General features: G+C 45.9%; 1 protein-coding gene across 1 annotated transcript in view; it reads left to right on the top strand.

The window, feature by feature from the left end:
- The window catches only part of LOC119090063 (myelin transcription factor 1-like protein), an 80,135-nt gene that overhangs the window by 12,941 nt on the left and 43,333 nt on the right, over nt 1-23,861 (top strand). The window contains exon 3 of the mRNA XM_037212857.1: nt 15,819-15,949. Coding sequence (XP_037068752.1) covers nt 15,819-15,949 — 131 coding nt within the window. The remainder of the gene's footprint in view (nt 1-15,818; nt 15,950-23,861) is intronic.

Raw genomic sequence — 23,861 nt, forward strand, 5'->3', positions numbered from 1 at the left:
TAATAACACGGGCCGGGGAGGCGAGGCGCCGGAACAGGACCAGCGTCGACCCGAAAAACCGCCCAAGGGTTAATCTTGATTGATTTTCGACGTCGGAAACCGAGAAAACAGAGCGGGCAACTTCCGTGCGGCACGCGAGCCCGCGTTAATGAACCGATTGGCGGCGCGGTCCGAGCGGGCACGCTTGGAGCGGCAAATAGGTCGGGTTTTTCAAATGCACTATTGGCTGAAGAACGCCTTGGAAAATCAGTCAAGGCACGCAGGGCCCAGAGGCCTGGATTTCATCCCAATAGTTTTTAATATGGCCTCCGGGTAAAATTGCACAAGTTTGCTTTCAGTGCGCACTAAAATAAAAAGCTATTATACACAGCTTTAAGTTCGAACAACACAATGCTTTTGTCTGTTAAGCTCACCAACGATAAACGAAGAAAGCTGTAACACGCAATTTAACGCAAACGCAGTTTAACACACATGAAATGAGGACGTGAGATAATTATGCAGACGTAGGCGCAACCTTTTCTTAACCTATGCTGTTTCTGAAAAGACAACCAACTGCACCCGTTTAAAGGAAGTGTCCCACCTTTGGGGCACATTCCAAAAACATAATCTTGTGAAACCTCGGGACAAGTAAGGCTTATAATAGCACTGGGTAGCGCCACTTTGGCCCCGTCAGTACATAAGAAGGACACCAATTTTAATCATTCTTAACTCCGAATTACGCTGTGAACACTTTGTAACAATTTTTAAGCTAAGTTTTTCCGAAGGATTTAGAGAAATCTGGATCAGATCACAGATGTCTGATCTAACAGAAAGCGAATATTACAAAGAGGTGGCATGCTCACTTTAAATAATGACGGCTATCAGGAAGAAATAACAAGGGAGATGGCAAAACAATGGTGCTAGAAATATCAGCTCCCGAACCCGCGTAGGTATTTAGCAAGCACCATAAGGCGTTTACTAAATGCAATTATTACCATCAATATGAACATTCAGAGCTGTTGGCCCCGAAGCACTCAAAGTTGTCGAAATAACTAGGTTGTCTCGATCCCCTTAACTTGACACAATAGACCCACTCCCTATGAGAATCCTATTGACATACATCCGTGAGGATCCGTAGCACGTTGGCATGGATATGTTAGTCCCAACTGTATTATCACACGCTAATCGTCTGATTTTTGGAAAGCGGCCTCAAAGAAGTAATCATGGTCTCATATATAAATGCACGATTTAGTAAGCCAACAGAATTTGCAAGGTGTTCAGCACGCACACAGTGACGAGGAATTTAGCGAAAATTAAAAGCTCGTTCATATCAGCTCAACCACAGTTTACTGATTTGTGTACAAGTCCTTTTATGGGTACTACATGCAGCCTTTGTGCGAGAACAGCTTTTGGAAAAATAAAAATAAACACTTGATAAAAAACCGCTATTACCTAATTGCCACGAGTGTACGAAGCCAGGACCAACGCCGTGCATTATTTGCTTGATTTGCCGCAAGCGGGCGTCAGGATCATCATTTCACGCATAGGTTTGTTTGAATCTGAAGACGAGTCGGCACCAATGACATCCTGAGCGTGCGATACACCACTGGTTACATCCCACCAATATTAGACATATTGTACGATGTCTTAGCTTCATTACTCAGGCTATCACCGTATCCAAAATGCAAATTAACGCAGCGTAAACCTAAATGATTGACTTCAGCTCCGGTGCCTTGCTGGGCCTTAACTTCAGCTCTGGTTCCTTGTCGGGCCTTAACTTCACAACATCACGTCACGATGTGGAAGCCAGTGATCCTGACAGCTTAGCACGTTCAGCATACCTGCATCAACTGCTTTCTTATTCAAACGCACGGTTGAGTTGTGCCTAAGCTCTTGTATTTCCGCTAAGAAAACAAGAGCCAAGAGTGCACCTCTCAAATGTAACCTTTTAACTGAATGATCTTGCATACAGGGGTGCCGCTCTTTTTATCTTGAGGGACCGGATGCTGTCATGTGGCATCACGTGGCTCTGCATAATATCATGTCACAAAACACAGGGTAGATGAATGTCGTGTAGAACAACCGAATTCAAATGATTACGTGCCTTTCCAATTACTTTCGCATGGATCAACACGCGCTTACACACTCTGAGCTACCGTTATACCTAAACATGAGACCCTTTAGTCGCATGCAAAAGTCACCTCGGGAATGCATGCTGCTAAATGGACTGAAGAGATTATCATTCTCCCATTACCATTATGAGAGTGATGGTAATGTACCCACCCAATACGTGGAATGGCTGCCGGTTCACCACAACTGCCTTATGTCGCGACGTTCTGCTTCGCTGATAACGTATACCACGTTTGAATCACATTCCGTGTTTTTGACGCAGACCTCGCCATCAAAGCTTTCCCAAATATGAAAGAACGATGTCTATCACGAACACTCGGTCAAGTCAGGTCAGGTCAGGTCAGCAGTAAATATCAAACGCGTCATCGAGAGCAAGACAGTCTCGCCTATTGTAGGGAAATCATTTTGGGCGAGCAAGTTTATCGCCTTTATGAAAAATATCAAACTCGCATATTTGTGTTCCTTAAAAGTGCTAACAGTTGAGGTGAAGGCAAAAACTGACCAGCATGCCAATGGATGAAAACTAGACGAAAAACGCGACCAAACTACTACGCAATGTATTGCTATCGTCGGCGGAATACATTAGCACCTGAATACACACGGTGGAATACACTTGCACCTGTGTCACCCAAGTGCAAGTCAAGTAACACTTACTGAAGATGCGTAAGATAGCTTAGCTTGGCAGACCCATTATGATGTTCAGGACCATCAAAAACGTGGGGCACGCGGAGCTTTTGTCGGGTGTGGGTGCGCCGTGCTACTTGCAAAGTCCCTGTCCTGTATCTCAGTTGTCCATCCTCACCACCCGCCAGAACCCATGTTTTGTCGACAGATGGCAGTAGCTGCAATTGCCTGTCAAATAGGCTGTGCCGCACTACTTAGCTTTTCGATCGCGGTGAGAAGAAGGAAATGTCATCTCCACCCCATATCCCATCTTTTAAAGTAAGAGCATAAGACATATCTTACCAATGACTGTACCACACTGGTGCGCACCCACTCAACTACTGACAATCATTGATCGGCATCAGACTTTCTCTGAGACCGTGCATCTTAACTAACACTGCACGGGTGCAAAACCTAACCTTACCTGACGAGGACATACCTGCCGACACATGATGAAACATGCGAGCTTTTTTGTCGAAGTTGAGACTGAAGTCAACAGAGTACCGTGTAATGCCCGCGTAATCGGTCAATCGCTGCGATTAACCACACGCACCGTTACGCTATGTCGCATCACGATTGATGACATGGCTCGGTACAAGTGTTCACGGCGATTTGGGAACGCGACTCTGATATCAAACACCATCACAGTTCACAATGGTGGCAGTACCGTCTTCGCCTCGCCATTTGTTGCAATAACAGAGATATAGCCAGTATTTGTAAAGGGGTATGGGGAGGGCTAGTCGGATCACGAACCGCTGTAGTTAGTTAACCGAACCGAACCGAAGTTAACACTCGCTGGGGTGGGATGAGGGTTGGGGGGTCAAATTGAACCCCCGAATTTTTTTTCCATAATGGCTTCCAAATTTTGCATGACTGTAGATAGTTGAATAGCGGATCGTTTGACATCAACAATTTAGATGTACCTTGTAAGGTCACTGACCTATGGCAGGTCAAAGTCAGGCCAGGGTTTCAGCAAAGACAATTTCTAGGAAATCGTCCAGTCTGATACAGTAACAGAGTTTGCATCTCTGAGATACTTTCTTAGGCAGAAACAATATTGAGTGAGTAAATTACGTTGACATAAGGACAGGTATGAAGGTCAGACCAATGTCACAACCAGCCTGATTTAATACTCTAGGGATTGCTGTATGGGATAGTGTGTGGTGCTCATTTCGAATTTACTGACAGCAGGAACCGCATTTTACATCTTCCATTGAATTCTTAGAGGTCAGAAAGGGACATTGACCTGAGATGACCCGGGTCGACATTTTGTTTTATGAGCATACTGCCCAGCGAAATCTTTGTCGCTAATTCAAAAGCAAGACCCAGAGTAGTCTTGCATGATTTTGGTCACCATGACCTTCAAAAGGTCAAACGAGGTCACTGACCTAAAATGGGTTTTTGGCCTGTTGCTGATGAGCAGTTTCCTGGGTTCTGGAGGCACTTTGGTGACCAACCTAGAATTGGACCTTGTTTGACCTTATTTGACCCAAAGGTCATTATCTAGGAAACTCAAACTTTGATCTATGTGAGTTCACGTACAGGTCAAGACACCCTGCAAATTTGGTGTCTCTAGCTTTCTTAGTTCCCGAGATATCAGGGGGGAGGTCAAATTGACCCCCGTCCCGAGCGAAGGGCATCTAGCCGGCCATCCGGACGCGTATTAAAATTATATTATCGCGTAAAACGACGGCTGATGTGGAAGGTGGGTATTATCGGTGTCTTGGTCAAGATTTCTCCCAGTAGGGGTCCAATGACTGAAATGATTTTACGGTGTAAAGCGGTGGTGGATGTGGAAGGTGGGCAATATCCCACCTCTCTGTGCAGCCAGGTACTGCAGTTCTCAACTGCTGCATTTCAATTCGATATACACCATTTCCATAGTCACTATTGCCTATGGAGTGTGCATAAAGTATGTATGGCGGGAGTCCAACGACAATGCTGTTTTGTAACGAACCAAACCGGCTTCCTAACGTTGCTTTTGTCACACAATTCACTACGTACGTCTAATAAGCTAAACTGGAGAGTGGCAAAGATCATCGCGGTCTAGGTTCCTGTGCGATAGACTCGGAAGATCTGGGCTGCGCAAACAGGACAACGGACCGGCGACAGACTCACGGACTCCCTGAAAGTGTACCGCTTCCATACCCCGGACGTAGCACTGCCAGCTTACCTAGGAAGAGGAACTCTTGCATTTTGCAGTCGTTGTCTCCCGTTTGTGATGCTAAGAAATCACGCCAAATCCATGGAACAAAAAGAAGAGTGGATTGATTCCTGCCAAAGGACGAAAAGCCATGTTTTCTGTATGCATATCTGCTGATTCGTACCCCTTTTCCAGCAGGTGAGGAGCCCGTTACAGGACATAACGTATTCAGGTAACCAGGAAGCTTCATTGTCCGGATGGCAATGGCTATCTCTGGGTCTCAAGGTCGGGAAGGGTTCGTTCACCCAGAGGATGCAGTCCACCGGAGAATTAAACACATCGTCAGGGGGCCCCACTCTGCAGCCGACAGATGCCCTTTGCAGGTCGACAAGAGCGTCTTCATCGGCATGCAAGGGCCCACTAAATGAGCGTCTAGTGGCCCTCAACTAGCCTATAGGAAGCCCATTGTTTTACCGTAAAGGGCCCTGCCGGATTACAAATGGTCCACGTGCTCTGCTTGCCGACCTGTTGCACTCCGTTGGTGTCCCCTTACACGTCGACAGAGAGCTCTCCTGGCCAACAGGGGTCTTTTGAGGGGTCCCTGCTTGCCTGTAAGGATGCTCCTGCCAATCTGATAGATGCCCCTTGCAGGCCATAGGGTCATTTAAGAGGCAAGCTGGGCCCCTGCGAGAACGTTCAGAGGCGCACACTACCTGTTGAAACCCTAGTAAAAAGCGCCTGCTGATCAATGCAGACGCACTCTGTCGGCTTGTGAAGCCTACCGACAGTGGTAAGGGGTCCGTGTTTGCCTGTAAGGAAGCTCCTCCCGCACCGACGGTTGTACTTGACGGCACGAAAGCGACATATTTTAGCAATCACTCTCACAGGTACCCTTCACATTTCAGCGGGGTCCGGCGGAGAGTCTCTCGGGAAGTATCGAGGAGTATGGCCAGCAGGGTCTGCTTACACGCCGGAACGAGGTCCTTCTGAGGGCTAACAAGGGCTTTTATAGGCCGATATGGCCCCTTCAAGACGAACAACGAGCCCCTTTCAGCTAGCAGGGGACACCGAACGCTCCTTAAAACGGACTTCCGTGCACGGGTCTCTTGTCATTTGTCTCTATTGTATATTTGGAGTGGATTTTTAGACTTTGAACCGCACTTAACTACTTCCAAAATACTCCCATTGTGCTGCAATTACTGCTTCCGAGAGTGTACAGCACCATGTGGGTGCCTTATGCTCAAAACAATAGGGGTTTCGACTCGCATGTTTCGATGACCCGTTGGGACACACTCGGCCCCAAAAAGGTCTCGTTTGACCCCAGACGGAGGGGTTATGACCCTATTGGCCTCTTCCTTGGCTGCACCACTGCGTGACAGTGTCTGGTGTCTTCACACCAGACCTTTGTGACAACAATGGCAGTGGCCAGCCCTTCGCCGCCACCGCCAGCGACGCCCGCCAAATGAGCCAGCACCGCCGCGCGCTTTATTGGAGACCGTATTATCTTTTGTTTAGACTCGAGAAAATCTTCTGGAAGAAATTAAAACATGCAGGCGAGCAAAGCTGATTAAAACGTCGCGCGAGGGGACAATAATTAGGTGGTGTACTTTAAGGCAAGCTGTTGTCGCTTGGGACGAGCCCGCTCGTTTCTGAGACGTTTTGAATTTTATACATCGTTAAGCCATGCCTAGCTGATGGGTTCGCGCGCGAAAAGGGACAGGGGACGTCTCGCCGGGAAGCACGATTGATTTTGAGGCCAGAGGATGAAGGAGAGCAGCTTAGAGCTTACCCACTCATTTAAGGCAAGGCATCCTGGGAAATAAGAATAGACATTCACGACCGTGTAGCAATGCCCCGGAGGTGTTTGGGCCACCTGCATTTAAAAAGAAAAATGATGTTGGTCGTAATCATTTTTGCGCTTTAATTATCAAACGGCAGATGATTGATGATTGCACAGGTGAAGGAGATTCGGGAGGCGCCTTAAATTACTTTTTGATCAACGCCAAGAACGATTAAAAGTTTCCCGTTCGGGTCAGAATTAATGTACTGTGAAATATAACGCAGATGCCGCCTGCTGGAGGAACGCCCTCGTGTGGCTTTACAGAGCTCACCAGCAGGCAGAAAGGAGACAGCATAGCCTGAGGATGAGATCCATCAGTTAATGAAGCCATAACCATCAGTTAAGAAGTATTTTGCTCTTGGGTAATCGTTAAGGTTGCCGGTGAAAAACATTGCTTGCACAGCTGAGTTTAGTTTAGTTTAGTTGCATTCTTTGTTTTGTTCTGTTTTGCCAGGTTTTGTAAAGTTTTGTTTAGAGCTTAACATGTCTTTTTAAAACGCGCCTTCTGATGATGATTTTGTCACGTAAACATGCAAAGTTAGTAACAAGTGTGCAAGAACTAATCAATCTGTGTGGGCACACATGGACGGGAATGCAACGATTGCATGCCATAGAAATATAGCACTCGTGTAGCGCAAGACAAAAATGTTCCCTAACTCAGACCCCTGTCACCCCTGTGCATCGACATAGCATTACTTTTAACCTGCGCCTGGTCGGGGTTCTGAGGCAACCGCGTCCGGCCGGGGGTCTGAGACAACCGCATCCGGCCGGGGGTCTGAGACAACTGCGCCCGGCCGGGGTCTGAGACAACCGCGTCCGGCCGGGGGTCTGAGACAACCGCGTCCGGCCGGGGGTCTGAGACAACCGCGTCCGGCCGGGGGTCTGAGACAACTGCGCCCGGCCGGGGGTCTGAGACAACCGCGTCCGGCCGGGGGTCAGAGACAACTGCGCCCGGCCGGGGGTCTGAGACAACTGCGCCCGGCCGGAGGAAGTTGATTTCCCCTTGGGATCTACAACTTCAAGGTGCCACATGAGGAAGGCAAAGAAACCGTTGTGTAGGTCTTGTCAGATCATGAAGAATTCCTACCAAATTTTTGACCCGAGGTCAAATGTGAGGTTATCAGAGTTCACGAATTGTCAAAAGGCCGTTCTGATAGATGCAGTTAAAACCCATACTGACACGTCAAAACGGATCTTTAGGCAACACACTGAAACGCTAAGACTGTGGAGATCCCGTTCTGACCACTTCTGTTCCCTCACAAGGGTCAGGTCAGATCAGTTTATCGTTCAAATCGAGTCTGTCATGAGCCTACCAGAACCATACTCTTTTCAAAACGTGCTTCTGACTAAGTTTATCTTATTAGGCGCGGCTATGGTTGACAAGCATTCAAGGCACAAGCAAGCGATTTTAGGCTAACCTAGAGGTCAGCTCAGGTCAGTTCAGGTCAAATTTATAAGCCATCGAAATAAGAAAATGAAGTGCCAACTGGGTACAATACAATGTACAAAGAACAATGCTCTTCTATGGTCAGAAAGTGTGTTCCACAATCTACATGTATTCAAGACCGCATAGCTGTTTGAAAGATTATACATAGCCTTTTTGACGCTTGAAAATGTGATTGTAGTTTTACAAGCAGGATAAGAAGATGATTATACACGTCACACTAGTCCACCTAGCCCCTCTGTTACGGACAACACAGGCCATTGACCTTGAAAGGCCTCACGTGACCTATGTAGACCTCATTTTGCATCAGAATGATATCCCTCCATGCTTTCACACGAGTTTTCGAATTCTGCGTCCACATTATCTCATAAAATTGCCCATTTTGACGTCGGCATGCGTTTTGCAGAAGGCACCCATATATGTAGGTCAAGACCTGGGCCAAGGTCATGTGCTCTGCGATCACATGCTGATTGTGCATGTGAGTTAGTACTCTTTTTTATATACAAACACCAAAACTATACAAATTCACATAAGTTACGAAAAATAGCAAACATTGACCTGATTTCTGTCCACTGACTTCGCCTGTTTAAAAAAAAGAAACAAGCTGTATGTTATCATGTTCTATCACTATAACACACTTGGACAATGGCAAATGATCCACAAGAGCCATGTAGAGCTTTAAGACTGAATATTAAATACTATAAGAGAAAAGTGATTCGCTTGGACTAGTTTCACATTGATGAGGTTTTCTACTGTTGTAAAGAAGCACGGTCCAGAAGGAAGCGCTTAATCCGCAGGGTTGAAAGTGTTCCTAAAAATATTATGATCATCGAAATCGGTGTTACTTTTAACAATCAATGATTATTCGATGGTTTGTTTCCAAAAACATGACTTCATATATATATATATATATATATATATATATATATATATATCTCTCTCTCTCTCTCTCTCTACTCTCGTCTCTCTCCTCTCTCTCTCTCTCTCTCTCTCTCTCTCTCTCTCTCTTCGTCTCTCTCTCTTCGCAACACGACAAGACGCATTGGTTGCCTAAACGGTTGCCAACAAGTCACGTTTAATCTCCAAGGCTATTCCAATTCAAGGTCAAAACTCAACTTGATTATCTTAAGTTACTTCAAATTTTACCTTAATTTACTTTGGTTTGATGCCATAACAAAAATATATTAAGCTCAACCTTAAAAATGCAACCGCATCCTACCAGGCGCATAGGAGACGACTATGTGGCATGGGAAAGATCCTTCCTTCACAAAAGTCCCTCTTTCCTTTACTTGAGAAAGGGAGCCTTTCTGTCCACAAACTTAGGGGGAATTCATTATTCATTCTATCTACACAATGCATGGCGATAACTAGAGGATCAGACTCACTAGTGCACCCATCTCCCTTATCCGCAAAGGTAGTGATCCACATTTGAAGATGATAAAGTTAATCAAGTGGATGAATAATCTCACTTTTAAGTATGGTAGACTTCAAGTGGGGAAAAGACCACTATACAAAGCAGAATTCCACTATTGCAGAATTTTTTTCCCCAATATTTCTTTGTTTTATCACGCCATTCACCCTTTGTATACGTAGCGGTGCTGTGTTTTGCCAAAAATCTTCAGAAACTCGTGCTATGGAGGCTCTATGATAAATAAGGTACTATGGCTATGAGCCTGAAATGGCTTTCTGTGGCCCTTTCCGTGTTTTCTTGTGTATTTGCCCGTGAGTCTTAAGTGTTTACTTGCATTTACATGCTGGTCATGACTTATTTTAAAGAGAATGCTCCGCGTTCCAAGATATGGAAGCAAGCACCAGGTATGATGAAATAGGGTCGCTTATAACTATTGGTATATTGAAATGTGCTCACGAACGCCGGTATGAGTGACCTTTGACAATTAGCATTTTGCTGGCTTTCATCGCCACATGGCTAATAACATGGCCAGAGATTAGAATCACGTCATTATGACGTCATGAACACCTGAATGACCTTGAATTGGTCCCCGAAACCAGTCCGAATATCTCTACGGGCGTGTAGCTCAGAAACTAAACAGGTTAAGGTCTTTAGAGGGGCGGGGCTGTGAACTGCACTGAATGATCTTCAATGAGGCTATTTCAGTTCAAAACCTAATGCAAATGTGGAACACCCCCTTTAGGTTATTCGATTGCAAGTCTGGTTTCCATAACACCTAGCACCACTGTCCAGCTCCCTGTGTTGTGCAGCTCAAAACGTGATTCGTGCTTGAAACTTGAGTTGAGGTCACAACATTGATTGAGAGACAAAAAATATGTTGCATTTGCAAACTGCGCTCACGCACACCGGACAGGCATGACTCAGCGATTATATTTGACTTGCCCATCAACGTCTCATCGCCAGTGGGATGGCAGTAGTTAAATGACGTTTCTATGACGTCATGCATGCCTGAGTGTCCTTTAAATAGTCTGCATAAAATAGCGTGCACAACTTCACGGGCTTGTAGCTCGGAAACTAGACGGTTTTAGGTCTTGAGAAGGGCAGGGCTGTGAACTGCACCGAATGGTTTTCAAGAAAGCTACTTCATTTCAGACCCCCGTACAAATGAGGAACATTCCCAGTAAAGCATGACTTACCCTGTGAGGTAGTTAGGTTAATCTAATTTTACTTCAACCTGTGCAAATATACGTAAACTCATCGACATTTATGATAAACGATAAATATGTTTTTGATATCATCAAAACTGATAAGCGAATTCCAAAACCATTGCTTTGATCAATATTTATTCGAATATCAGAGCGCTTCGCCTACATTTGTCTGCTGCAATGGAGAATCTGATGTTTTCTCCACTGTGGTAACTATTTGTCCATCACATTACGATCAAAAACAGAGAGCAACAATAACCACGTCGCAGATCTTCAGCTTTTCTGGAGCTCAAGAAGCATTTAACGAGATTATTCCTGTCCTTGAAAAAGCAGAATCCTACATTTATGTCATGAGGCACTATCTCTTATATTCGGTGACAAACTTGCATCAGACTAAAAAGCACATGAAGAATCTGATGCAAAGATGGAGGGTGTAAGGGGAGTGAATTTTTTTTAGTGTAAAAATCGGGTTGGTCATAACGTTATCGAAGAGTGTCATCTGCAAAATGTTTCGCAAGCTATTGCAGTTCTATTTTGAGCTCGTGTTATTTCGGAATCATGAGTTTTGTTTCTTACGTTGACAATAAGCCGACTTTCGAAATACCAGGAGGCGTTGGGGAAACGACTTTATCAGGCACACTTAGTTATTTCGTCAGAACTTCACGTTTTAAGCTGTGCTCAATTCAAGAGTCTCGTGTCCATGAGCACAGCGTGAGACGTTACGCTTGAGCAGTTTTACCAATGCTTGCATAAAAACGTCGCTCGACCAGTATCCCCCGGTATACTAAATGTAAATTATTGCCATCCTGAGAACTCTTAACTAATAATGGCCCAGTTCAGTATTCTGTGGTACTTCCAAGTCATCATTTGACAACACTAAGACCAAGATCATGACGCAAAAGCTCGGTGTTTGAAGAGCATAGATAAGACAGTAGTAATAGACTTATTCCTCGGAGAAAAAACCGGGAGAATAGAGACATAGATGCGTTGATATTTCGGCGGTATGTCTTTATCAAAGCAATGGCAGAGGTAAACGCAAAGTTGTCGGACGATGCTTCTCCTCGATTTTCAGTTGTTTTGTTTTGTTTTTGTTGAAACAGCGAGCCATAGTTTTTATAGGACACTAACGCTCAGGAGGTTAAACAGGGAGCAAAGGCCAGCCATTACTATTGCCATTATTTGTTAACGGTCATTACTCATCTGCATTTTGTGGCATTTCTGACTCATCATTTTATAACGCTAACACGAGGATCGTAACGGAAAAGCTCGGCGTAAAAGCGTAACGCAAAAGCCTGTTTAATCCCCTGAATGTTGGTGTCCTGTAAAAACTGTGGCACCCTGTGTAAAACATAGCTTGAAAATGGAGTAGGATCATCGGCAGACTACTTTGAATTCACTTCTGCTATTGCTTTAATCAAGGCATTTTGCCGAAGTATCAAATGTTTCTATAGCTCCACTCTTCTGGCTTTTCTCCGAGGAATAAGACTATTACTACTGTTTTATCTACGTGAATAACGTTCATCGCAGGTGCACTTAACAACTTACGTGCTTGAAGAGTGCTCCCAATAATAATAATAAGAAGTTGTATTGGTGTCACCAATAAAAAATGCGCAAGTTTTTCACTACAACTGTGTATAACATTACTCTTGCATAACAGCAGTTTTATTGACCTTATTCATCACTGGGGACTGAAAAGAAGAAGTTCCATTGGCTTTTTGCCTCTTTGCTGGATACAGGGGAAGTGAAGAATAGAGATCTATTGTTATTTCGGCCACACACCTTCATCAAAACAGCACAATAAATAATATGAAGAGCGCAGGACTATCCTGATAGTAAAACTGCTGAATGTTTGCTGATGAAGGGTCGGTAACCAGACCTGAACGCGCAGGGCTCAGAATGGCCGATGATACGGGTGTCACTGCTGCCTTAAGTGGAGTGTTTCACATATGTATGGGGTTTTGAACTGAAAGAGCCACCTTGAAGGTCATATTCGGTGTAGTTCACAGCCCTGCCATAATTGAGACTTAAACGTCTCTAGTTTCTAAGCTACACGCCCAAGAAGATGTGCGGACTTTTTCGGCGGGACTGTTTCAAGGTCACCCAAGCATCCATGACGCCATAAAAATGTCACTGACTTCCCGCCATTCCATTGGTCATGCCTTGATCAAGACCAAAACTAAATTTGCGCGTCATTCATATCTGGCGTTCGTGAACACAAACGAATTCCAAATATAACTACCCTCACTTGGCTCTCATTCGATGCTGTGCAAGGTATGATGACATAAACAATGACGTATTAAGGAGCACATTTTCTGAACAGAGAAATTGTGTCGTCTAGAGTGGTCTCTCCCCCTTAAAAGTATTCCAATAGCTATAAGCGTGCCTATTTCATCATATCTGACGTTTGCTTCAATGTCTCTAAATGTTGACATTTTCTTCTATGCGTAAATCATGCTAACTTGACATTTTGCTTGCACTAAGTCTATTTTAACATTTGTTACCCTCAAGTAGATACAATTAATGATAGAGCTACAAGTGAAAATGCGGCTGGCAGTTGCTGTCCGTGTAGTCGCGGAATGATGATTATATGTGAAAACTGTGGTTTTCCGTCAAAGCATTGTTCGTAAAATCAAATAGGAACATAGCGCAGGCTGGAATTTACTGCTTGTCCCTAATTATATCAATTCCATCGAGATTTGTGGCCGAAAATTTAATATATATTTGCCCATTTTAACTCCCTCTTCATCCATCAACAAGGAAAAATAGCAATACAATTATTTTTTGCAGGGCCAAACAAAGTTGCATAGTGACTTCGAAGTTTTTGTCTTCAGTAAACGACGTTTGTTACACCAGGAGGTGCCCGATAAACGTCTTTTAACTAGCACATACTGATAAGTGCAGGTGGCCAACTCGACATACGAACTTGAAACTCGACAAGACAAGAAACTCGACTCTCGACAAGAAAAATTGGGGATGAGTGCCCCTTTTCTTATATCAAGTACAAAATTGATAGTCATCGAATACAAATGTCCTTTGGTCTTTATCATTTTCAGTTTGCTTTCAAAGCTCGTCAAACGTTTCTGGGTGACTCTGAGGTCGTAATCTACAGCTTCAGAGCTACTCCAAAACACTTGCAATCTGAGTGAACGTTAGCAGCACTTTGTAACGCATTCAATGACACAGACCAAATTCCGCACCCGACCAGTCCAAACGTCGTTTTCCTCCGTTATCATTAGCAATGTTGGATATTCACCTGCAAACTACCGGCAAGAGACAGCCCCTAAACTTGTGGTTCTGCACTCATCCGATTTGCAAAATACATAAGCCAGTCAGCTTGTCTCCAAGTTACCAACGTAAGCGGGCGTGACAATTGTGCTGTTCAAAGCCGTACTTGAGCTCACTCCGTTTGACAACTGCATATTTCTTCACGCCATTTATCACATTTGAATTGACTCAACCTTACCCATGTTATTGATGTGTTGCAACAACGTGTTGGGCGATTGTAATCTATATTACTTCAAGAGGGTTATCTCTGAAGCGAAAAAAGACGCTCAGATAATGCGCAGGAGGTTGAAACCGAAGCTGCGAAGGCACGTGAGACATAACGAACTGGAACGATAATACATATGTTATATAGATACCGGACCTTGGCTGGGCCATTTAAACACGAGAACTAAAGATCATGATAAGGACCCCTTTAACTAGAGCGGTAGATGGCAGTCTCACAGGTTACAGCCATCATAGGCAGGCCCACTCGCCACCAACAGCCAACAAGACGTGGCTCCGGTCGACGAAGCAGCATTGCGTCCTCTCCGGGGTGACGCCACAACGGTAGCACAAGCTAACGGGGCCAGCAACAAACCGCCTCAGGAAATCAGGCCGAGCCAACCCAACTCCTCCGAGAAACAGCAGCTCGTCAGTCCGTCGACCCAATGGCGCATGGTCCTCGCAGGTGCACTAAAGTCTAATTTTTTAAACTTTGTCGCTGAACTAGGCCCTATTTCGTCGCGAAGGTAATAGTCATACTTCGACTCGTGGTGAAAAGTTAGTGGCTCGAGTAGTGGAACTAAGAAGAAACTGCATGCAACTTGGGGAATAAATTTTACAGAACTATTAAAAGTTGCCTGTGTGTCGAGCGCGCGGCCGGGCGGTCCAGGGAGCAGCCGGCGTGCCCCATGGCCGCGGTCCACCGAACCTCCCGACCGCCCTCGCAAGGCACCGTGCACCGTGCACGGACTGCACGTGCCATGCAGGGGGGGGGGGGGGCGTGGCAGCCGCCCGGGCGGTGGCGGCCAGGTGGGGGCGGAGTCTCGTCGGCCGGGCCGACCGTCCACCAATTAGCGCGTCTGGCGGGATTTTTGCGCGCGCCCGTGGCGCGTGGCGAAGTTTGAATCAATATCACTTGGGCCGGGGCCCCGAGACATTACCGCCAGCCCTCGCACTGGGCGGCTGCCCGCCGACGTTGTTCCTGCGGTAAGTGCGCCTTACTTCCCGCTCTCTTTTTAACTAGTTATACAACAAAGTTTCACAATGAAAAGTTGGAGCAATAGAAAAATTTTATCGACCAAACTTTTCGGCCGAAGTTGCACCCACCCGAAAGTTGGGGAAGCTCGCTGCCCAACTTTGTTCATTTAACTTGGCCAAAATTTTGGAACTTGCGACGCCATTATTGACTACGGCCAGCTTCCTATGGACTTCTACAAACTCGGATTAGAGAAGTTCCGCTGTGATTTTGAGGGGGACGATCGGCAGTTGTCCCCGAGTGTCGACCCTGCGCTGTTGTGTCCGTCCGGAGGCGAGGCGAGGTGGCCACTGCGGTACCGCACCGCCCACAGCGTGGACGGCCCGCGCGGTGCCTCGCGTGTGTCGCCGCGTGCTGTGCCGCCGCACGCACCCCGCTCCCACCCCCGCCCGGCGGAGCACCCCCCCCCCCACGCGCGAGCCGCCAGGGGGGCGTCACTGAGCGGCCCTCCGGGCGCCGGCCAGCGGTCATCGTCGGCCAGAGGGCCGGCGCCGCCCCGGCCATGCTGCAGCTGGTCACACGCAGCGTGCTGGTTGCAGAGAGGAGCGGCGACAGTGTGGTGCGCGTCTCTGAGGCGGTGGGCAGGAGCGGCGGCCGCATCCAGCGCCACTGGTGAGTCTCCCGGCCGGCCCGGCCGGCCCGGGCCCGCCTCGGCTCGGGTCCGCCGGGCTCGGCGCTGCAGTGACATGACCCGGCGACACCGCCCATAGGTCGGACATAGATATTTCAAAGTAACGTTTAGGTGCTTTGCTTTTGGCATGGGCGGAGACAACGGCGAACGATAATGACACTGACTATTCATAAAGCGATATCCGAACAGGCTTCGGCAGTGGGGCCGCGGCTCTGACCTGACAGCGGGCCATCCGGCGGAGGTTACTCAGCCGCAGACGGCGGCCTTACAGTGGGGTTGTAGGAGGTCACTGCCATAAAGAGAGCTGGTGTGCTTAGTTTGCGCCGGGACCATATAAGGACTGCGAACTCTAGCCAGGCCGCCGCTGGTCATGGCCGTTGTCACTTACGGCTGCGTGACGCATAGGGGGTAACTGTTTGGCGCGGTACGGCTATCGCCTGGTCAAAGCGACTGCATGGACACGTCACTTCGACAAACTAAGACGATAAGATTAAGTGTTTCGGACATCAAACAGTTAGTATTTCAAATGTGTATTGCACCCAGGTAGATTCGTTATTATACTGATGAACATTTCGTTGTTTGAACGCAGCACAGTTCGTGCACAGTTACAACCCGCATCATACCCACAATTAACTAACCATTAGGACTTCAAGTAATGTTACAAACCAACTTCAAGATGCTTTGGTCAAGCATGGCTGAGGGAATCCTACTAATTGACTGAGATATCACTACCATGCACACATTATAATCAAAACAACATCAGATGGGGTAGTAATTTTAACATATGTCAAGTTGACCCTCGCCCGCATTTGCCGTTTTTGATAACACGGACTGATAGGTGGGTCAATATAGCCTCCGTGGAGTTTCCAGGCTTATGAAGATAGCGCTAGTGAAAAACACCAGTGGATTTGTCTTAACGACATGCTGGTTGACACCAATTTTATGTTGTTGAATAATTATTCGATTCCATTATGTCTCGTCATAGGTTATATTTTCTAGAAAACTGCACTTTTTCAGCTCAACATCATACCGACGAGACGCTATCGCGCGGCGACACGAAACTTAAACAGGCGTGTTTTTTATTCACTTTTGGGCGCTATGATGTACATCTTGTGCGTTTTGGGCACATATTTATGATACATGGCTCCGTTAATGTAACAATGTCGGCCCGCCACGCGCGTTCCGCGGCCACATAATCCCTTGACGTCCGCTCGCCCGCCTAAGCCGCTGATCGCACGTGCAGTATTCCTCAAAAACTGCCGATACTCCGAAATCAAAACACTAGAAACACGTTTTTGATGAAAAAACACTTGAGATGAGTCTGTTATTGGCTAAAAATTTTTGGCGCAATTGCACAACATATCGGAAAGATCCTCTAAAAACCTTGGTCATAAGTGACCATAGCCCACAGCCCTTACTTTAATACGAACTATAGATTTGGCCGCGGAGTGAAATGTAGAACCGGGACAAAGCCATTTGATATATGCAATCAGAAACGCAACCAAGCGTTTGGACGAACTATCAACTACTTGAAGAACAAACGATGGACATAAAAGGCTCCCGTTTTTCGGTATTTTGGTTTTTATATAAAAAATAACCGCCCTTGATATGTCACGAGAAAATGGTTGGGCGTCGTTTTCAAGCAGTCATTGGCATATCTCATGAGAGTGATCACAGTATATGACATAACCTACCATGATATATGTGAGGCGTAGTGCGCACCATCGTAACATATATCCACGACTTTTTCATAACGACGCTTAACCAGTACTTTGTGGTATACTAGTGGTCGGTTATGTTCAAAATAAAAAAACGATTTTGCCAAAACATTACGCGTCTCAGTCCGGCATTGGGAAATTGCATGCGATTCAAAATGCAATTAAAAATAGCGAACGATTTGAAACAGTCCAATTCTGGAGTTGGCATATGCGTTCGTTGTGGTAGTTAGTTGAGTTGTTTTAAACAGAAATCACGCACAAATTCAGCTACAACGAATGGTCTACCAAAAGGTCCTTTTGTATACGTGTGTTGGCACCAGAATTAATAAACGTTTTTGCTGTGTCTTGCACAAGACAAGATGTCTTTATCCAAAACGTGTTCACAAGATGCCGTAACGCTGTTTCTACGCGACACACGCTTTGCTAGTGGTTGAAGTGCCTACATGAATAAGCGAGCTCTCCTTTGTCCATCTTCTGTAATTTTCTGCCTTAGAATGACCAAATATGAAAAAAAGGAAACTCGGTCTGCATCGAAACCAAAATGCACGCGCGCTTTGATAATGTCGCGAACGTTGTCCTAGAAACGATCGCCCGAAGCCTCGTTGCTGTTGTTCTCAAAGCCTACCATTGACTATCTGGGGTGTCGACGTCATTCAAAGAAAAAGCACATCTGTAATCTTTTGAAATCCGGATCTGCGTCTGGCGTGGCAAACTCTATTTTGCACACGGTGATAAATACCGGATTTTACGGTATCAGCAATTGATCAATTCGTCAGCTAACGACGGTAAGGCACCAACACAGCAAAACTAAAATCTAACCACTGGAAGCGTTGTTCTAGAAAACATTCACCTCTTCGCCACCCGCGCAGCGTCGGGAAGTTTTGTCACTCGATCAAAATGAGTTGTCAGATGGGCATCTCGCAGCGTTTGCTGTTTCCAGCTGAGAAATGATTGATGAGGGTTTTAGCAGTTTGTACAGGCGCGTTTAAAATTCCACGCGGAGGCGAGCCCCGAAACCATCTCCCCGACGTTCGCCACCACGCCACTGATTTTTCGTCCGACTCTCTGATTGCTCCTCTTAATTAGTAAAAGTGGCTGCGTGTTTGCTGCCACGGGAGTTTTCGTCGTTTCTCGTCTGAAGAATCTCAGATTGTCTCATTTACGCGCTCCCCTTTCTCCGTTGGCAAACGTCGCCTCTGAGGGCGACAGCAACCGCAGCAGAAATCCCTCGTCGTTTGCGACATGCACGCTCGCAGGCACGAATGCTGTTGGGTGCTGAAGCCACTTAAATCCACGTGCAATGCGAACGCACTATTTTCGCAAAAATTGTGCGTGTCAAGAACTGATTAAGGTTGATTGAGTATTTTTCCACCATGGGTCACGTTTCAAGTGCACACAGGCACCAGCTCTCACGCTGGGTGTAGGGGTAGCCAAGGTGCGTGGCGAAATCGCAACACCCAGTCATACAGATCCGAACTCTAGCAGCAAAACTTCTCAAACAATTCTCCCACTGTCGGGAAATACGGATGTATTCGTGAGAGTCATGGCTATCGGTCCAGATGGTGTTACACTCACTTTTCAAAACCCGAACTTTAAGGGCTGTTTGGTGTGGCGAGCGCCGGATATTCGGTTGCATGACTTTGTGATGAGTCATGTACGCTTCATGACTGCTCACAAAAGCTTTGGCCGCGGGTCTTGGGAGTGTTTTAAGCTGTCTGTTTCCAATGACAATTTCCATGCAACGATATATCTGGTATTTACCAATACTGTTTGATCGAATGCATGGCCCTGACATTTTAAGACTGGTAAAGGTTCATACGAAAGTGCAGTGATTCATTGCACCAGTTGCTTGGTTTGTGCGTCTTTTGTCGCTGCATATGCCGTCATGCAATAGACTTGTCCAAAGGACCGGAAACATAATGTCCAGACAACATTATTATTTATGTAATCCGGAGATGCCTCGAAGCACGCGCTGTACCAAAAGCTTGCCTCCTTGGCCATAAGTGACCACCAGAACTGTCAGACGACCGTGTCTGATTAGCATCAATATCCCAGCCATTACAGACACAATCTGCTGGTAAACGCAGACAAGCGCGGTCATGTGTGTAAGCACTGCACTTCCTCGCATTACTGTTGCCCAAGTCTTCGAGCAAGCCTAGCACGATGGCTACCTATTCTACGGGCCATTGTCATCTGATATTTATTTGTATCCGCGTTGATTAGTGGTTGAAGCCGCTAGAGTCCACACCGCCGCGGCCTGTCATACCGTTCGTAACCACAACGCACGCTAGGTGTTTTGAAACGGGGTGGGGTTAGGGTTATCAAGCTACATATAGTAACATAAACCACTTGCGTCTGATGGTGCTTGTTCCGAAAAGATAAAGCTATAAAATAAAGCGGTAACGTCTTAAAAGTAAACATCAAAGATGCAAAACGCATGGATACTAACTTAATGCATTGGTTTAAGCGTTTTGTTACTTTTATGTATTATCTCGGTGCCAGTACACACCTTTCTGAATGCATCAGTTTTCACCAATACCGTTCTATACACCATGCCAGCGAACCTTTGTGATCGTCTTTCCGATAAACACCAAGAATATCTGGGCCAGACCTGTCTTGACAAGGGATCACCTGATAGAAACCATCGCGTTCAGTCCTGTTTTGCGGACACTTTAAGGGACTGAAACAGCGCGTGGCCCGGCTGGTTCTGAATAGGCTTGACAGACCGGACAAATGGTGTCGAATGTCCCGTACGGGGGTGCTTTGAGTGCTGACCTTGCGCAGTTTCAAGTCTGCCAGCGTGATGTAGAACGTCATACCTTGTCTTGGTTAGAGCGACAAGGACACTTGATGAGTTAAGCCGGCTTCAAGTCTGCCTCATGCGATTGACTGTGGCTTGTGCTGCTTGCCTCTTTGAAAACATCATGGACGACGTCATTTTGACTTCCTCGACTCAACTTGAACACACGCCGCTCCGCAATGTTTTGCTGGACCACTTTACCTATTGGGACGCTGGATCCCTCGGTTTACTGGTGTGTCCAGTCGCAATGCCGGATGCATAAAACTGAGGAAAGTCATTTTGAAACACTCCACGTTGTGTGTGCCGAAGCGTGATTTGGGCTAATGTGGTTACCCAGCTCACAGTGACCAGTAAAATCACTTTTTTGGCCAGTTTTAGTCAGAGTGAAATTGTAGCACCGCTGCTGAAAGATGTGTAAGACAGCGTTTGACAGATAACATTTTGGCACCTGACGAAACCAAGAATTTCTCCTGCAGCTTGCAGCAAGTTCAGCTAATGGGACCCACAACGCAAAAGCGGTGAATTTGCAATGAAAGGTCGCTGGCGTACACAGTCAAAATGTCAACCCAGGAGGATCTCCGCGCTGCTGTTGTCATAAACAAACGAGAAAAGCAGTGTTCGAGAGCCGGTAGTTTCTGTAACAACCCAGCACATTGTGACGAGGAATTAACCTAAGTCTCACTACCCCGAGATCACGCCGTGTGATCGACGGTGACTCAGCTGTCACTCACTGGTATTCACTTCCCGGCTGTCGCATACGGCGGTTAATACATTTTCTTGTGGCATTTTCTTTAGAACTTTTGCAATATCATTGCTACGTGACCGTGGTACCATACCAAACAAATGTGCGGTTTGGAATTGGTTTCTGCGTGCCGTTGAATCAGAAGTTGGTAATGCATAAAAAAGTGAAAGCTGAAAGCCACTATTTCAACAATTGCTGCTGAATTGTGAATGACGTTATTCCAAACAGTGCGCATTTCTGTGCGCACGATGCTATAATATATATACTATACTATAATATATATGATATATAATATACTATATGGTTTTGATACTATAATGACAAGGCAGTTGGAACTAGATGTAACGTATTTTTTTGGTCCCGAAATGGACACAAAGTCGAGATGAACTTATCGCCGAATTATGAATGACACCATTTTGAATAGTATGCAAACATAGATTCAAGATTGTGTTAATCAACTGTAAAAAACCTGGAGTGATTCTTTGTTGCACTTTTGAGCCATGAAATCTACCCCTACTTAAACCTGAAATGTGTGTCATGAAGAAGACCATGCCAAATGAAAATTGGGAAATGCAGAGCTCAATTCTCCAAACGAAAAACATGACTGTCTGTGATAGTAGCAGTGGTGCCCACAATCACAGATGTAAATCCCTGTCGTATCAGTAGGTCAGATGATCGATGAGATCCCAATGCTTGTCAAATACGTCACCTGTTGCCGCATAGCTATGTCGCAGCACACAATGAATAAGTTGGAATGTAAAGCGTATATACAGGAATACAGCGTGAACTTTAGTGAGGAAATTCAATGAGCAGGCATCAAAAGAAAATCATCAACCGATTTAAAGCGTTGGTATTTAGTCTTCAACCTGCCCTCACTAGACGGCCCAGCAATTTTGCAAGTTTGTGGGATCTTGGGCGTAAATGTCAAGGCGCCAAGACCAAATACAACATTGTAAAACGTCAGGATAAATAGATTACAACATGTAACAAATACGATGGATGTTTTTAGAATTGTTCTCACACATGGTTGATGCCGCTGCCTTATCAGTAGGCATCATGGCTTTAAAAATGGCCTTTGTCAGGCCTGTTCGACCGCGTAATGAACATCCGAGTCTTGCAAGCTCCACTTGTACAACATTTCTGGAGGCTTCTTTTCGGGCGGCTGCTATTTTGATGTCGCTTTATTTTTTGTAACCCACCCACCAGGGGAGGGTGGTCGCAGTCTTGGACGCACTGATCTCCCAACTCAGATCAGTGCGCCTGTCAGGGACAGTCATGCTATGCGAGCTCATACAAAAGTACGCAAGTTACGCGAGGTCAAGCTATAAGGATCAAACTCAAATGATTTAACCTGCCATTTTGTGGAATTTAGTCGACAAACCTGACATCCCCTCAAATCAATGACTTCAACCTGGCCACCACGAACTACGAACTGTCATACCTTAGTGAAACAGGCTTTCTGACACCAAACATCTGTCCTGAGCTGGGCCAGACTTTGCCTGGACCGTTGCTGTCTTATTTTTCCAATCCGAGCATAAGGTCCCGAGATGGTAGTGTTACACGTGACCCTCCATGTACTTACGGTGAGCGAGATCTCCCGGTCGTACCGGGCTAAACAAGTATGTTAAGAAACATTGCAATTGCCCATGACCTCCGCGTCGGTGGGGTCACCCCAACGCATGCAATAGTTATGCAACAAAAATGTGCAAACTCTATGCTGATTAGATGAAATTTTCCTGTTAGCATGGATAGGGTAGGCTTTGCCAACAATCTATGCCGCAAGTTGAGCCAGGAGGCCAATTATTTCCAATACCCCATCTGCGTGTCAGTCATGTCCCTACATAAGAACGCAAATTACCATGTACGTTTGGTGGTTAGATGTTTCAATAAAGGACATTCTTTCTTAATTCGGTACACTTTGCCGTGAGAAATGCTGTCCCTTCATCACTAAGTGTGACTAAGGTGGAAAACGTCGTATAAAGTCATCAATACCAATTTAAGGCATTTGATTTCTTTGAATCTCATGTTGCACCAACCCTTGCATTCGGCAAACAAACGTTAGTAACACTCAGTCGAATCATAAGCATCACTCTAGCGAAAAATATGTAAACAGCAATTAACATGTAGCACGCCCCCTCCGTTCGTCGATTTACGTTAACATGTTTCTGGATTTTTGCCCGCTTGCCTCCTGTACGCCACCATTGAATATTGCGTGTATGTTTCGTTAGCGCGCAGTTGCATGTTAGCGCATTGAAATTCATTGTTCGCCGAAAGCCCGCTTTTGCAAATATTTGCAATGGTGACAGCAAATAGAGCAAAACGACGCCTTGTGCAGCGTGCCACGAGGGTGGCGTTAACACGTGCGGGGCTGTCAGCTATTATCCTGTAGCATTCGTACTCGTGTAGCACGCTTATGATGTAGAATTCGCGCGTTGATTCAGAGATGACTGCTAGGAAATTGGCAACCTGTAAGTCTGATACGATTTGACAATTTAACGTGACGACATCGATGAATCTTCTTTCAGATGTCAGTGCCAATATGATTTTATAACAGTGGAAATTGTGACCAAGTAGTACGGGAACGCCAATGTATGGAACATTTATAATAAAAGGCCACTTTAATCTGAAGGAGA

This window comes from Pollicipes pollicipes, unplaced genomic scaffold (genome assembly GCF_011947565.3).
Source record: "Pollicipes pollicipes isolate AB1234 unplaced genomic scaffold, Ppol_2.1 Scaffold_3087;HRSCAF=3621_pilon_pilon_pilon, whole genome shotgun sequence".
Taxonomy (NCBI): domain Eukaryota; kingdom Metazoa; phylum Arthropoda; class Thecostraca; order Pollicipedomorpha; family Pollicipedidae; genus Pollicipes; species Pollicipes pollicipes.